General features: G+C 42.0%; 1 protein-coding gene and 1 long non-coding RNA gene across 3 annotated transcripts in view; both read right to left on the bottom strand.

Annotated features, from left to right (window-relative positions):
• Window positions 1-3748, bottom strand: part of CMTM8 (CKLF like MARVEL transmembrane domain containing 8) — a 35341-nt gene extending 31593 nt beyond the window's left edge. Inside the window, exon 1 of one of the 2 annotated variants that reach the window (XM_048301296.1) lies at window positions 3526-3718. In XM_048301296.1, coding sequence (XP_048157253.1) covers window positions 3526-3693 — 168 coding nt within the window. In that variant the 5' untranslated portion in view covers window positions 3694-3718. Of the gene's footprint in view, window positions 1-3525 lie in introns of both variants that reach the window. The other variant, XM_048301302.1, reaches the window with a different exon arrangement.
• Window positions 3749-5654: 1906 nt separating this feature from the next.
• LOC125335144 lies at window positions 5655-15330 on the bottom strand. Its single transcript, XR_007207355.1, has 2 exons — window positions 15230-15330; window positions 5655-5879 (listed from the first exon to the last, which is right to left on the bottom strand). It is a non-coding gene; the product is annotated as an uncharacterized LOC125335144 (long non-coding RNA).
• Window positions 15331-17851: the final 2521 nt, after the last annotated feature.

A 17851-nucleotide genomic window follows, 5' to 3' on the forward strand; every position in this document is an offset into this window, starting at 1 on the left:
TAAAGACCTTCTGTAACACCACTTATATCTTCTATACTACTTTTCACCAATGGACCTCAGTGTGCCTTACAAAGATTAGCACACATACTCCATGAATGAACGAGACATTCTGAGAAGTTAGAGAGGTGCAGATAAATTAATTTGCAATAGTCAATGGCCAACTAAGGCCAGTAAATCCAAATTTCCAGAGTAAGAAGCCCCTGCACTGTCCAGCAAGCACCACTACTTCTGTATATAAATGCTTTGGATAAGCTTCCATGCACCAAAATTGCATTTTATGCCAGTTTCCAAAGACCTCCCCAAAACCCAGTGGCATTTTCTGTTTTGCTCTTTCCACTGAAATAAACTGACCCCAGTTCTTTCCAAGTGAGAGGCAGGAAACCTTGCACCTGCTCTGGTCACAGAGGCAGACGTCAAAGGCAATGGAAATCTGTCAGCACCAGGTAATTTAGCCTACACTTCAGGCTGTATTTCTGAGTTCATTCATTCTAGATGTGTGCAGTGCTAGACCAAAAGGCATTACAGAATTAAGCTGAACCAGGTTTGAGTACATAACTCTATTACTGCTGAATATGCACAGTCAGCCTCATCCCACATTTACACAGGCTCTAAAGCAGCTACAAAGGGACATATAATACCTGATCCATCATAAAACCTGTCTTTCTAAAGCTAACTCATTTTGAACAAATTTGAAACAGCAGACTGAGTTAATAGCAGACCACTGCTTTGCAGCACTACAAAGAATCCCTTAGTAGGAACTGTTAAGCTGAATTTACTGTGCCATTAAACCACAGTCTCAGTGCAGATGTAGGCTGGTTACCAGCACACATGGAAATCCACACAGCAGTAAATTCGTCTTCACAGTATGCAAATTAGGGAAGTGGGAGCAAAACCTGATCAAGATCCTTCATTTAAGGGGATGGAATATTTAATTTATGTGGTAACTTTCTGCTTTTCCATTCTCTTTGGTCAAAGAATAACACAGATTTGCCCTTTGTCTACACAGGGAAGAGAGCTCCAGTTTCAGAGACAGGAGACACGGACTGAACTCCTCTTGCACATCACTGACTGACAGCAGCAAAACTAAAGTATTTATGCAGCCCCACAGTGCAAACTCTCAGAGCATGTAGCACCATTGTTTAACACCCCTAGCTCAGCTTTAACATGGACATGGGATCTGGCAAATGAGTAGCTGTACCGATAGCAGATATTACTAAAAACAGGCCTCTTCCCTGTCCATGTCACAGGTGTCCCAGAGAAGGGACACCAGAAGCAAAGCAGCTGTGCTTCAGAACTCAGTGCTTAGATTGGAAAAGATCTACCATTCTGCAAGCTCCTGATACTGAATTACATGCTGGTCTTACTGACAGGTTTGTACATCCTTAGCAGAAGGATTGTGCTATGAGCTGGGGGATCAGTACTGAGGGTCAGAAATATCCTAAAGGGTCAGTTTGTGCAAGCAAGGCGCAGCAATTGGAACAAGCTGGTTTAGGGTGCACAACTCCAATACCACTGAACATGCACAGCAAATTTTGAAACAGAGATCTTGGGATCTCTAGTCATGCTCTGTTAAAGCACATTTTCTCTCAGAAAAAAAAAAAAAGAACATACCGAACTGGTAGAAAATGTTTGACCAAAACCCAATGCCAAATATATATATATTTGATTTCAGTAACTGGGGTTCTTTCAGCTAATTCAATATCAAGGTCTTAACTGATATATTTTTTTTCAATTTCAGAGCAGAACAGCTACTCTAGCTGCTTTAAAATAAGTGGAGTTAAGAACTAGAAGTATTTCCTTAAAGGCACTACCTATCAATACTCTGCTTCTGTAGGACCTGCCCTACTGCTTTCAGCTTCATATCAGCACTGTACTCTGTTCTCCCAAATACACCATCACAAAACAGTAAAAGTTGATCTACATTAGAGACTTTGGTCAGCTCCTTCGAGTTGGCCAGAAACTGCTCATCTTCACATTTTATAATTACTCCAGGAGCTAGGAATGGCTGAGAGGAAACAAAATCCCCCCTAAAAAGCATCACCACTGCTTAGAAAGGTAAGCTGCACAACAACACCTGTCAACACAAACTAAAAAGTACACTTCCAACAAAGTAAGCAAGAGCCTGTCTGTGCCCTGTGGCCATGTAGCTCAATGTGAGTATAGCTGATCCAGTATTCACAGCCAGGATGAATATGACATTCCAGCAGGGCTTGGGAAAAGCCTTGGGCACCTTTGTAACAATCTACAGTGGGATCACTCTTCAGATAAAGTACAAGAAAAGTACATAACTCTGTTGCAATTACTAACTGAAAAGGAGTGGAAAAGAAAGCAGCTATTCTTTCAACAACTTGTTTATTCACAGGTCTACCACAGCTTTGACAGTGAAGCATCTCCTGTAACAGTCAAAACAAGCCTACAATCTACTAAAGATCGACAGAATTCCCAAGGACAGTGGCACACAAGGTACCAGCTGGTAGCAGGCTCTGACTTCACAGCCTCATCACTATTTGCCTGCACAGCAATCTGGCATCTCAAAGTGCATCCTAGCTGTTCCTGCCAGAGGTCCTACATCACACATCAGCCTGAAGCTTTGCTTGGTTATTTTAACTTTGAAGTCAGCAAAACCAACAGCCATTCCACTCCTCTGGTGAAGCACAATGTTTTCAAGCCTTGAAAATGAATGTGGTCAGATAAGTCAATCCTTCAAGCTTCAGCACAACAAAAACTTCACACAGGAAACTCAGAAAGTTAGCTGGGGCAGCCAGCTCTTTTAGATCCTTAATTGTTAGTAGTGTAGATGAGTGGAATAAAACAGTAGTGTTGTTTGGATGAGTGGAATATGCTGAGTATCTGTTGCTCAACACACCGAGGACACACAGGCCTGCAGAGGGATCCCAGCGTTGTGTTCACCACCTACCACTAAGGCAAGTGACCGAATTCAGCACTGCCTGGCCCTGTGCACGTTCGTTTACACCTTATAGACTATCTGCAAAACCCAAAATCACTACCAAACCCAAACGGTGTCAGTTCACCTCCCACTCCGCACAGGTGTATCTAAGCACTAAGAGCATAAGGAAAGGTTTTTTATTGACCTAGGAAACAAAGATAAGTTGTTTAATTAACCCTCACATCGTGACTACTTGTGAGCTATGAAAGTGCAAAGCATACACAACCAATGTGCTTACAGAAGAGTCTCCAAAACTCAGTTCCCGGTCTGACAAAACTCGTCTTTCCGCTACGGGATGTGATGATACTGCAGATGCTACGGGACAGACCGCGCGTGCCCTACGCTACTTTTCCAGTTGTCGATAGTTTCCAGGCGGGAGGTTTGTGCCCCCGCCGTAGAGCCGCCCTTGCCTCCCTGGGCTCGTCCTTTCCCCGCGCTTCACCTGCGGGGACGGACCCTCCGCGGCCGCACCGGGTGATGCACTGAGGGGGAACACCCCAATCCCTTACCCCAGCGGTGGCCGTGTGCCCGGCCGAGGCTCCCCCGCCCCTCCGCGCCCCCCGCCCCGAGTCACTCACGATCTCGGTCACCATGAGGAGCCCGGGCACGGTGCGCAGGAACTCCCTGTCGTAGGCGAGAGTGCTGGAGCTGGCCGACAGGTTGGCGGTGAAGGAGCTGCTGGTGGTGGTGACGGTGTGCGAGCGCGGGCGCGGCGGCTGCTCCTGAGGCGGCACGGGCGGCTCCATGGCCGGCGCGCCGGGGCTACCGCCGGACGGCCGGCGGGAAGGCACCGCCGCTCGCCGCTTTGTGTGGCCCCGGCGCCGCGGGCAGCCCCCGCCTGGGCGCGGGGGAGGAGGAGGGTGCTCGGCGCCCGGCCCCGGGAGGGGAGGCGGGTCCGCAGCCGGGCCGCCCGCCCCGGAGACCGCCCAGCCCTCCCGCCGCTGCCGCGGGGCGGAACCCGGCGCTGGTGGTGCGGGGCATCCCGAGCACTAGGGAAGGAGGGTCAAAGCGGGCCCCCTCTGAAAACCATCTCCTGACCTCCCGGACTATTATACACTTGGGATCCCGTCTGCTTCCAGTACAGCCGAGAAGCCAAGCTGAGCCACCGTTCTCTGTGCCACAACCCCATGGGCGAGCACGGTTTGGAAGGTCCATGCGCCTGCCGTCACCGTCCCTCCAGACTGTCACCCCTGGCTCCTTGGGCAGCAAACGCTGGCAGGAGCAGTGCTGGTGCTGCGGGTGGCTGTCCCCACTGGCTGCCATCGCTCGGGAGAGGAACCACCGCAAAGGGCCGCGGGCAAGGAACGAGTCTAGGAGATAACACAGCACTCTCAGAGCTGGAAATGGGGGTTTTGCTGGGGTCTGCCAAATAACCAAGAGACTGAACAATACAAAATACTTTTAAAAGCCATACAAATTACTGGAAATGTAAAGTATGAAGTCATGGTTGACCTACTACCTGACAATGTTGAACTGTTCCTTAAGCTACATTTTTTAGTACTCCAGTCTGAAAAGACATATTTTTAAAAAAGCCCGAACGTTTCTGGATCATTTAAGAGCTTCCAAAAAGATCTTCCATCCCACAAAAACTATGGGGTTTCAACAATACGCGAGCAGGTTATAGTTATTTTCAACGTTCAGGAACTCTAATTAGCAAAGGATTTGCATGTGGCAGTTCAGTAAAAATGAAGTGTTTTCCACATGTCTGGTAGCTATTGTCCTTGAATTGTTTACTGCTGCTCTCCTACTGGATAACAAAGGCTCGATTTGTGGTATTACCTTCCAGCAAGGGATTGAAGCAGCTGGGGAGGGAGGAGGAGGAGGATGGGAGAGTTTCTCCCAGAAATACAGGAAACATGAGTTACCCAAAGGAACTGTTCTTGTGCATTACTGTGCCTCCCCTCACAGTGTGTGTCACAGTACAGGCTCCATGGGCTTCTTGGAATGTGTGTCTTGGCTCAGGCTCTGTGGAGCCTCCATTCCCTCTAAGCTCTGATTTTGAGAAGAAGTGAATTCTGATTAGGGAAAAGATATGCAATTTGGTGAAGCCTTTCAGTGTAAATGTTTTAGACACTGGTGATTTTTTTATTTAAGATGGCAGAAGAAATGTGGCAGAGTTTTGCAAGCATGAACTGCAGGTCATCAGAACATGATGCCAGCCACTCGACATGATGATAAGATATACAGATAGCATCTTTTCTTTTTTTTTTTTTTTGGTGAGGAAAAAAAGACCATTAGTAAACCACACACTCAAACCGCTTAACACAACTTCTTAACCATGAAACAAGGAATTTTACACTTTTTGACAAATAATTTTTTTGGAGACATTAACAGCATTCTGTACTTTTTGTGTTCCTGTTTTATCCCTTTCTATTAAATAAGAGTTGATATTTTGAAGGAACAGAACACACCTGTGCACTGGTCTGTTTAGAGGCCTGCTTCAACTGGCTTGCAAATAAAAAGTGCTTTATCTGATTGTTCAGCACTGCCAAGGTTCCTTCCAATGCCAGAGCTACTTTGCCATGCCCCTGCTGCTGTTTGTGAGGACCCATTGTAACAGCATCGATTTTCCCCTCTGACAGATTCCTGTCTTTTCAGTTTTCCACCTAGAAGATCAGTAAGTAAAAGTGAGGAAATGTGGGGCTAAAATTCATGCCACTAGCAAAATTAACACTAATTTCAAAGTTGTTTGAGCCATTCACATCACTTCCCTTCTGAGAGCTGATTTATTTTACACTGGATGCTTATTCTCACCATGTTTCCAGGATGTTATTCGGTGGTCACAGTGTTCATGCATAATTCTAAAACTCTTTATTTATTTTGCTCCCAAAACTCTTAAGGGTCAGTGTTGGTTTTCTGTCAACCATCAGAATAAGAGCAATAAATTCCTTTGCTTTTGGTCTGCACATCTGTTGTTTGAGCATCCCAGCTCCTGTAAGGGAAAAAGAAAAGTAAAATAAAAACACAGATAGGGAACCAATTGTTTTCTGCTTCAACTATATTAATATATTGTCAGCTTTCAATGTCTGTTCTAGAGGTCTAGTATCATGATTAATTCAACAAGAATTGGAGGGCTACACTTGTGGGCAATTTCTCTGTACACTGGCTGCCATTCTGACTTCCCTAGTTAGCATATTTTTCTCCAGCAAACCTGTTCAAAGAATGAGTTTCACTAAAAAATGGGTAAACACTCCAGAAGCTTTTCTGTATCTGATATTCCTGGAAGCAAATTTCATTCTTTAACTTGACAACATAATACTTGACATTTTGAATGTTAATTATGAGGCTCTAATTTTTTTGTTTTGCATCCTTGCACTGAGGGCTAGAACTGGAAAGCCTTCAGGGACCAGCTGAGCCTAGCTAGATTTTTTACACGTAGATAGCATCAGAAAGAAAATAATTGAATGCTCCTGCTTGAACAATCAACCTTTTATTACAGAACTACCAAGAGAGAATAAGGTGGCCCATTTTCTGTATTTTAAATTAACCTTTCAAGGGAAGGATTGGCAAGGCTTTTAAACACCAGTCAAGATTGTAACCTCTTGTTTGTCAACTACTATAAGGAAGTAAATTCTGATTAGGAAAAATATGCAATTATGTGAAGCCTTTCAATGTAAATGTTTTAGAAAAAGCAGAATAGTGGATACAAGTATTATCATGTTTCTCAGTAAAGGGATTATTCCTGAACGTCTCAATATCTAATTAACAGATTCTTCCATTTAAGCTGGTTTTATTCTCAAATCCTGAGGTATCAACATTTTTGACATTACTGATTGAGCTCTCTAGAACTACTTTCTCAGCAACAATCTGGCCCGCTGGAAGTGCTAATTAAAGTAGACTCACAGGCCCAAGGAGTGGAGCTCACTGGAATTTCCTGAACTCTTTTTCTGGTTTTCAAATACAGCTTCCCTCCTCCTTTCCAAATCCTAGAATTTTTGAATGTCAAACTTACTCAGACTTTTTTTAGGTAAGTAAAACACATTAACATATAAAAGATGATTGAGTTTTTTCAGTGGTTATCAGCAGGTTTCAGTCCAAACAACAAACTTTCTGTATTTAAACCACCTAGAAGTGAACTAAGAAAGATAAGGGAACTTATTATGAAGAGAGCAGGAAAGGAACTGTACTTTCCGTGAAACCCAGGTCTCACACAAGGAACGGGGATTCATGTCGGATGTCCAGGACAAATATTCTCACCCTTGACATCCTACTGTGCTAATCTGAGGATGAGGTATTTTTAGTTAGCATTAAATCAAGAAATGATTGGAAATTTCCTAATGGCTTTTCAGAATTAGCAAAGTGTAGGCTTTGAGCTACAAGTGTATTCAAGTAAATAATAACATATTTTACTCTTTGGCAGCTTACAACCATATGGAAAAGCTGATTTATTTTAACCCAAACCAGAAATACTTGATTTGTACTTTGGTAGTGACATGTGCCATAGGCACATGATCAATCAAGGAAAATGTCTCTGTGATGGAATCCGTATTTTACGAAGTAAAGATGGTTTTCATGTCTGAGATACTTGGATCCTCTAATGTTGCTGCAACAGAGAGAGAATAGATGAGAGGCCCATATTATCAAAATGGCCATTATTTGGCAAATCTATAGAGGATCTATGTTTGTACGTGGGGTTACTGAACACAAGGCTTGTTTGGTTTTGCAGCTTGGGCACCCCAAAATTAATGAACATAAAATCAATACCAATTCAAACAACAGTCCAAGTAATGACAACAGCACATGGGATTTTATCATCAGATGCTTGTTACTACCCTAATGCTGGAAAATGCAGGATTTAGCTGCTATGTTCTGTACTCCTTTTCTCACAAATATTTCTTTCTTTACATGAACTTTACTTGAATTATGCAGACAAAGTCCTAAATGTAGACACACAGTCATACATAACATACAGTTTTTACCTGCCAAAAAGCTGTCTTAGAACATATCCTGCCATACAGATAATTAACTCTATGCTGGGAACAGTAATATACTGACTTTTAGATTTTATTTTTCAGTTTTGAAACCCATGACACTAAGTAAACTGTGTGGTGATAGAGACTGTGGTAAGAAAAGAAATCACGAAGTACATTATTCATGTATTTTCTTTGCATTAAGCTTTCACCAGCTGTTTTATCTGCTCTGGGAATCTAAAGATCCCTCCCAGCCCTGAAACACAACTATGTCACAGATACTGTGCTGAGGAAGAATTGCTTACTTCTTCCAGAGTTGACTTGTACTTGGAACACACTGTCCCTGCACGCTGAATATATATGCTGAATGTCAGGGCAGAGAGCACATCTTTAGATTAGAAAGAGTTTGTCGTGATTAGTGTGAAGTCTATTGAAAAATCTTCTCAGAATGGGAGTTGTGGTTTTCATACTTAGGGGCCAGGGACCTCAGCTCTGTAGCACACCTGCAAGAGCATGTCTGCATTGTATTTCCCAGGCTGTATCCCAGCTGCCCTCAGCTGTCCTGCTCTCCAGTGAGCCTGCAAGCACAGCTCCAAGCACAGCTGGTGGCTGTGCCTTCTCACACCTGCAAATCAGAGGCCACCTGAATACTCAAGAGCGGCTGGTGTCATGTTGTGTGAGGAAGGAGCTTATTCTACCCCTGAGCATGTCCAGGCAGGCTGGCCCTGAGGCACACTCATAAATACTTTCATGAGGGTCAGGAGTCCACCATAGACCTTTAAATATTATTATAGAACAAACACATGCTAGTGATTACATCCTTGAGAATATAAACATTCCCACTGAAGACATGTACATTTTCTACTTGCTAAGGGTGGTGCTTGCCTAAGTGTTTATGTAAATTGCAGCAGGTAATGTTTACACAGCACCCAAGCCCAGTGCAAAACAGCTGGAGGAAAATATAACCTTCAACAATTGTCAATGCCATATTTGTTTTTAGATAATTAATGAAAGACTGTACAATCCTATCGGGGTTTCATCACAGCACCATCCAAGTTTAAGGAGAGAATTCACAGCCAACTCAGTTAGGTTGCAGGCTTAAATAAAATAATAAACAGTCAGCTATGTTGGTACAATACCCTGACACAGGCCTGAGACTTAAAGTGTGCCTTATATTATCCCAAATTATGAGGAGGCGACTTGGGCTTGCTGTGTGTATATACACTGAGAGAAGACATGGCTGGCAGGTAAAAACCTAACCAAATACTACGGCTAAAAGCTGAAACTAGACAAACTCAGACTGAAAATAAATAAAGTGGTTTTGTTGCTGGGGTTTTTTGAATTTATTTTTTTAACACAGCACGATGAGCTATTTCAAGGATTTATTAAATAAAACAGTAAACTCTCCATCATTTTAAATCTATAATTCAAAGCTATAGGTTTATTTAAGATGTACTCTTTGCCAGACTTACACTGACAAATTTTGTGGTCTTTATTATACAGAACATGACAAAAGATGACCCAAATGATTTGAGAAACCACAGAAATTAATTCCAAGTATTTCCATGAAGTGACAGTCTTGTTAACGCCCTAATCACCCAACTGTACAGTACACATGCAGTACCAGTGCCTGACACATCTCCTGGAGTGGCAGCAGAATAAAGGATCTCATGATTCTCGCTATGTCTGGACAATGAAAACTGGTAATGAAAGTGCTGTACAGGGAAAATCAATTTTATGCAGATGGGCTGCAAGGTTTAAGGGTAGAAAAATTCTCATGCAGAGAAAGTTAAAAAGCCAGTGGGTTGACTGCAGGATCTGCTGAGAAAGGTGCCAGCTGACTGGGATGAGGTGCCAGAGCATACATGCTCTGTTGTAGGGGGCTGAAGCGCAGGAGAAGAGAACTGTGAGCCTGGCAGGGCACTGACTTAAGTCTTGGGGAACACAACAGTGGAAGGAGAAGGCAGAGAAGTGCAGGCTGATGTTTTACTGCTCCTCAAACTGGTTGGCACAGCCTTTCTGTTAGTATGGAATAAGGACATTTGACATCTACCCTTTAAGAGAAGGAGAGGAAATGTTAGCGGAGGACCACAGTGCACCACATAGTGGCCTGAAATCTCCAAGCAGCTGAACAATATGGTATTGGTATTTTCAATTTAGCAGTTTATCTTTGCAACTAGACAAGTGTCAAAAGACTTCTGTGTAACAAAGAGCAAAATGACCCTGATGTTTGTATTCACAGAGCAGTCTTGGCCCTGAAACAAGACAAAACCAAAGAAACAATTCTCTAGTACAAAACACAGTCAAGTTCAAGTCAAAGCAGGACAAAGATGTGCAGTCACCAGTGTTTTAGGATATATAGAATACTGCTCATGACTGTAAATCATTGGATGCTTTCATAGCATTAGCATTACAGATACGCAAAGAACTAGCATGCAAAGCTCCTGGTAACAGGAAGGTCTTGTGTCAGCACATGAAAAAACAGCTGCAGTGATGCAAGGCTCTTAGTGCATCCTCCAGTTCTAGTTTCCCAAAATCATCCTTTGCAAGAGAAACAGGAGTTTGACGAAACAGGAGAGAGAATGTTTCTGTTAGGACTGCATGTATTTACAGGGAACAGAGTGTGTTTTCTGCTGCTGGCCTAGCAAAACCTGCTGGGATTTTTAAATTAATCAGAAAGCCAAATTTAGTTAAATTTCTCAATTCATTTAGTCTTCTATGAAAATTGCAGGCTTTGGGCTGTGTGAGAACGGTGCATGGTGTGAGACTATAGAACAGTCAGGGGGTGGATGATGGGCTGCCTTTTGGAGGGATTGGGATTTCCTCAGAACAAAGGCTTATTCCATTTATTCCATGTCTTGAGAAAGCTTATCCTGTCAAGTCATTTATCACCCTGCTAACTAGCTACTGAGCATGGATAATGCTTCTTCCCTAGATCAGTGAGGGAAAAGAGAATTTCAGAAGAAAGGAAGGTTTTCATTTGGGGATTTTAGGAGACTGGGAGAAGAGCCGATAGGAGTTAGGATATCTAAGCTCTTTGAACAATGAGAAAATCATACCAGGAAGGATTTTTCTAACAGCTCATAGTGCAGCTAAAATAGTCTTTCTGCTCAGGGTATCCTAGGTATTTAAATTATGTGAATTGGCACAGCCCTTTGGCTTGCAGTACTGGATTTGGAATAAGTAGAGGATGCTCTGTGATGGATGTGGCTCTAATTACTGATATTGAGGTGAATGAAGTCCATCATATATTTGCAAATACCTGGCTTAATGCTAACTATAAGACAATTATGATGTGAGATTTGTAATTATACAGATGTTCCCATACATCCCTACAATGAAAAAGCTTTGTTTCCTATGAACTGTGAGGTTGGCTCACCTTAGTGTTCAAGAAAAGTTCAGACTCCATTGGTTGTGCTGGCTGCAGTGGGGGTATTTGTAAGAGCAATCTATTCCATGCAGATTTTTCTACAAAGAGCATATCCTCAGTTAGCACATGTTCTTGGCATTTACAAGAATTTGATACCTTCTGGTAATCTTCCTCTTTGTCATGTTCACCTGGAATTGACCGATCGGTTAAAAGACTATGAAGATGAGGACAGGTAGCGTGATAGCTTAACCTTCATCTCCTCAGCACATCAGAAATCTGATTTTATATATATGTATATATATATATATATAAAAATATACATACACACACAGGGACATACAAAAGCATGTCTCATAGATCCAGACAATTATTTAAAGAAAAAAAAGTGGAAAAGTGGTCACTAAATATATCAAATCTGTGATATTACAAGAGCAGTGTGATTCTCTGAATATACCAATCAAATAATTACCCACTTGCCATCCTCACAAAGATTCAGTCAGACGCCCAGGAAACAAGCTGTATCAGTGTGTGCAAATGAAGGTCACGCATCAAACTGCTGGGCTTTCTTTTGAAGTGATGCTATGATTGCTGTTTCAGTGAAGGAGGAATCAGGGAGGTAATCATTTCATGATTCATTGTTCCAGCAGGCAGTGCAAGGAAAAATATTGAAGTTAGCAATGATATGTTTAAATCAGGTATTACTTTGATGAAATCTCATTTGCTCCAAGGGAGGTTGAGGTTTGATCTTAGAAAAAATTTCTTCACTGAAAGTGTGGTCACACATTGGATTAAGCTGCCCAGGGAAGTGGTAGAATCACCATCCTCGGAAGTGTTCAAAAAAACATGTGGGTATGGCACTTGGGGACATGGTTTTGTGGTGAAGATGGCAGTGCTGGGTTAACAGGTGAACTCAATGATCTTAGAGGCCTTTTCCAACCTAAATGATGCTAGGATTTCTTGCATGCAAGCATCCTTCTTGTGCTAGAATACTGTTATGGGCTGTGTGAAATCACTAGTGAAGGTCTTCTTGATGCAATTCACAAGTAAGGGAAATATGAGTAAGTGGGTTACTTCAGTTCATCAGTGTTGAAATGCAGGATTTAATGAATTATCTTCATCAATAGCAATGAACAACACTGGGATACCTCAATGTGTATTTCCAGGTATCTATCCAATCAGCAGATAATTTATAGGTGACATCCTCCAGCCTGCAAAATACTCTCTTGTGTAAAGCAACTCCACGTAAAGGCAACCAGCAGTAAGAAAAAACCACACAGAGTGAAGGATAAAAAATGCTGGTGAAGACACCTCTACAACAAAAACAAGTCTTCCATGATGTGTTTTTATAAGAACACAGAAAGGGAGCCATGAGGATGCATGAAAACTGCCTCACTAGGAGAGGGGAATGGAGGGGTTGCATACCTCAGTCTCCCTCATCTGAGTGTGAGTCATACAGTTCAAGTCCACCTCCAAATTTGGGGAAGAGGCAGGTAGCACTTGAAGCACTGCACCCCCACATACTTGGTCTATATATATCCCTGCCTCGAAAAAAAACCCATTACTTCCCAGTTCTTCATTAATGTAAATGAAAATAATTTTTATAGGATGAGTGACAAAGAGAAGCATAGACTCTCCACGATCGCTACACAGAGAAACTACCTTTACCCTGTGTGTGTGGTAGTGAATCCCGACATAAGTTGTTCTAAAAAAGCCACCAATTCCTTATAATCAGTCCAGAATGCTGGACTAAAGCAGAGGCAGTAAGTCATGTTTGTTCAAAGGCAGCACAGAAGATAAAAAATTTGCTGACCCAAACCACCACCAACCCCAGACACTCTGAATCTGTATTAAACTGAAGGTCAGCTATTTCTTGAGATTTGCCTATTGTATTTCAATATATTTTACTAACCATCTCAAGCCAGGTAACTCCTCTGAAAGCAAAATAATCTTTCCAAAGCTCTGTCTAGCTACACAGAGACTTGGAAATAGGGATGCCCAGGAAAACTGCATTGAATAGAGCTAAATCATGTGTTAAGACTAATACTTCAGAACTGAAAGCAGACTTAAAAATTAAACATTTTTCCTGTTCAAAGTGTTGTCTGTGCATGCATTTCCCTTTTTAAAATGTGAATTTAACACACAGAAGCAGGTAGACAGCAAGCAGTCCCAGGGAATGATGTCACTGGTTCCTTAAGGCATGTCCAGCAGGGTCAGCAATCTGAGGAGCTGCCTTCTAACAGTCCAGTTGAAATGTTTTTATCCTGAGTCAAGCAGGCTGCCTTGAATAGTTTAGGTTCCCTGCTTATTCACCATATAACTTCTGTGACAGTGAACCACACTGTCATTTTTAGTGACGCATTCAAGGAGGACTCATGTTAAGCCTGGTTACCTGGTGCAGAGTTCCCAGTCATTATAACATAATGAGTTTTAAGTCAGTCTAGTCCAACTCATTAATTAGCACAAGGTACCTCGAGCTGTGCTTCTCAAGTGTTCCCATTCTGTTTCCTAAAATCTGTCTGTCCATGCACTCTGGGCCTAATTACTGTCCCAACATTAGAGGAACAGAGATGTTCAAACCTCCCAATATTTGCTTACCACTCCTTGGATGCTCCCCTGACCCAGCCCACACGCTGACATGACAGGTTCTATCTAAACACAGTCATTTCACACGAGTGCGTCTTCATAAGTAATGTAACCACATCCACTACTCTTCAATTTAGGATTGATTATAGTAGCAATTAAAAATAAACCCAAACAGATTCCCTTTGTGCTAGGGAAGAAATTGTGGGTACAACATGCAAGTTCTCAGATGGAAGCAACCAGGAAGATTTCTAGCCCACCTATTTTAGATGAATAAAATCACAGCTGGAGTCAGGAGTGTCCCTGGAGTATTCTTGCTCAATTATTTTCATTTAACCTCAACCTCTGGTGGCAACAGGGCAGAGCTGCTGGCAGCATTATAATTATTTGGTTTTAAGATCACAAAAACCTTAATAGCCTGGGTTATGGCTACCTTGCCATTACCTAGGGCTCCCACTTGTAGCTCTGAATCAGTAATTGCAAAAGAGAAGGAAGATAATTCCCTCAGAAATTCAGGAAGACTATTTTGAGGAGCTTTGCTTTGAGGGCTTGTCTCTGACTACTTAGTGAGACCTAATCCTGCTTATTTTAGCTGTGAGAAAAATCACAAATGGATGAGGAGGTAACTAACACTTCTGATTACTTCTCACTTAAATACAATATGTGCAGCCCCAAGGAGGCTGCAGCTATTTCTCTTGCCAGCCTTTCTCCTGACCATCATCACATTTTCACGAACTCTCATGATCTCACAGTAAAGTGAGTGAAGTGCATATTTCTTCTGTATAAGTTGTCTAGAACGCATGAACAGCATATTTTTCTCATCTCGGTCTTCCATCTCTTGCTTGTAGAAACAATACATGGAATGGAAAGGGAACTTCAATAGCAATGGTTTTATCTCTATGCATTTTGATAATACCAAGTGTGCTTGTGAAATCTCTCTTCCACTTCAGCAACTGCTAAGTTCTCTGAGGAGACATTTTCCAGGTTTTAGTTTTGAAAGGAATGCTGCTGCACTAAGCTGTTACCATGATGCCATGCCTGGTACAGACTGACAGACAAAAAGGGGCTCCAATCAACTCTCAACAGCTTTGTCTTCACTCTTCCTGTATTTCAGGGCATGTTCTTGCATTACCATCTCTTGCACTGGTTAAAACTCACTTAGGCTCATTCCTTATGTTCCAACAAATGCAATACTTTGCATTCTGTTCCCTCTCTTCTCCACACATAGTACATACAAGTTAACACTTAAAACAATTTACCTGGAGGGTTTGCAGTGCAACCCCATTCCACTCTAATCTGATGGCTTTCAGAAAGCTAATTGTGCCTGCTAGCAAACACCTCTGCTGCTCTAGCCTTGCCCAGCCTTGTCAAGGCAACCACATTGTATTTTGGAAGAAAAGCCACACCTGGAAATTGTCATACCTGGAAACTGCACATTCCTCTGTCAAATGGTTTCAAGGAGCTGAATTACGAGTTTTCAAATGCATCTGTGAATAATGTATAATCATTCATAAGACGGAGATAAAATTTCTGAGGGGGAAAAAATATTTAAGTGAGTATGGTAACTACACCTAAGTGTAGGATACTACGTCTCCAGAGCAGGAATACATTAGAATCAATATAAGCAGCTTTTGTTACAAAGCTTAAGCACTGATGGGTTAAAGATCATTCCTAGCAACCAAGATCTTGGTGTGATCGCCTCCTCTATAGACTTAAAGCAGCCTGAGCAACTGCACCAGGGAACACCACTAATAAAAACTCGAGCTTCTGCTATTTTAAAACAGCCGATATATGAATAAAGATGGGAGTGGCATAAGGATTAAACCCAAGAGTATGAAAGCTTGGAAGACTTTATTCCACCTAACCTCTCTGCTGGGCATCAAACATAAGACAAGGTTAAATGCCCATGGCAGTATGCAGATCATTTTTTTTCCATGCTGGCTAAAGCTCTGGGAGTAATGAAAGGTATTCCTTAGCTATAGTACCCTACAGCCTGAAAAAAATACAGATAAAGAAAACAGGAGGGTAAGACTAAATAAAGACAAGGGAAGACTGGCACAACTAAGTGCTACTGCAATTACCACCTAGCTTGAAGCTTGAAGAAAATTATGCTGATGACATCTACATTAAATTTAAAAAAAGCCAAGAAACAACAAAATACCCAAAGCGTCTCTGTCACATTCCATTGCAAATCTGCACACTAAGTGGGAATTAGAAAACCACAGAAATTTGGTTTAAAAATACCACTAAAAATACTTCTATAAAACCTGGGCTTGAATCCAAAGCACAAGCACAGCCAAGGCTGGCTCTGCTCAGCTATCACAGTACAGAGCAGCTTGCTTTGTGCTCACTTTGCTTTCAAGTATTTAGAGCCTCCTAAAGCATGAGTCACAATACATGTAGGTTTATCTTTTGATGCAACAATACAGGGAGTAGGTATCACAAAAAAAAGAACAGCATGTTAAAAAAAAAAAAGCCTCCCAGTTCCTGAGCAGCTGTGATGCAAGTGCTTGTGTTTGACTTTGCATTTCAAATACTAGTATTTAAAATGATGTAGATCAGGAACCCAGCCAGTGCTTGCTAGAATATTTGGCTAGCTTTCCAGTTCTCTCCAGCCTTCAAAAAGCAAAAGAGCAAACTAAAAATCCCCAAGGCTGTACTTTCTGAGCCTACCACATGCCTGTGCTCAGCAATCATCAAACTGAAAGATACTCACCAAGTCCTCAAAAACACAAACCAGAAAAAATCTATCACACTGAGAGCTGAAGTATGTTCCTATGACAAGAACTGGGTTTATAATAAACCTAGATTTTGAGAAAGAAGGGGCAAACTAGTTCAGTTAATGTCACTATTATTTTCACCTGAACATGAAATATGCACTATTCTTTACAAATGTGGCATTTCGGAGCTTCAGGGACTGGCAGCATGGATGCGATACTGTTCCCCTAAAATAGTAGCAATGTTTTCCATTATCCCAACCTGACTTATTGCCATCCCAGGCACCGGGGACAGGCTGGAAGAAATCTACGCACTAGCTTCACAGCCAGACAGATTTAAATGCATAGATGGACATTAGCTAGTGCAAAGACAGCTGAACATTAATCCTCTTGGTGACCTTGCTAAAATCCCGTGCAGAATTCCCAGCACCTTATGAGGGTTATTTGTGCGCACAAACATTCAAAAGCGAGGTAAGTAGGGATTTACCTGTGTAGATGAGCATGTGTGAGCATGTACACATGTCCACCTTCTGATATGAAGAATTCTTCTTAAGGTTCATTACAAACCAGCACGTACAGGTGTAGCTACACAAAGACGAGAAGGAAGCTGGAACAGGCACGAAGAAAAGCTGTAGGGTGAAAGACACTAAATGCCTCTCATCCATGTGAGAAAGGAAACATGCAGTGTAGCAACAAACAGCCACGCTAACATCAGAATGCAATGTGGATTATACTGAGCAGACTCTGGAAGCTACATCCACCTAAACAATCAGGACTGCTCACACAGTTCAGAGCAGTACTTTATTTATCATTCACTGATTCCTTAGCAGAAGTTACAGGAAGAACATACTTTTACAGTCAGTAAGTCACACTGTTTCTAGTAACTTACAGAAATAATCAGCAAATTGTTCCCACTGTCCCTACAACTACCCTTCACTAAATCTAAAGCAGATACTGTAGGTAACAGGTAAATATAATAGGTAAATTCAGTTTAGACAAGGGGAACTCTGACATATACCATTATGCTAGGTGTCACCCTATTGTTCTCATCTTAAAATCCTGTCCTGCAATTGTTTTTCGTAAGAGCTGGATTAGACTGACAGATCAAGAGCATCTCAAAGTCCTTTCCCAAAGCAAGGATCTAAAATTGAGTTAGAACAGATTGAGAGAGAACCATGGTTCATTTAACCTGAATGCTGAACACCTCTCCTTTGCACATGTTGGGATTGAAGACACAGATGCTCTTCTCATCCATTTTTCAGAATGGAAGTGTTACCTTTTAGTGCTCACATTTCTATCAGCTCATGGCAAGTCCCAGGAGAAAAAT

Source organism: Corvus hawaiiensis, chromosome 1 (assembly GCF_020740725.1).
Source record: "Corvus hawaiiensis isolate bCorHaw1 chromosome 1, bCorHaw1.pri.cur, whole genome shotgun sequence".
Taxonomy (NCBI): Eukaryota; Metazoa; Chordata; class Aves; order Passeriformes; family Corvidae; genus Corvus; species Corvus hawaiiensis.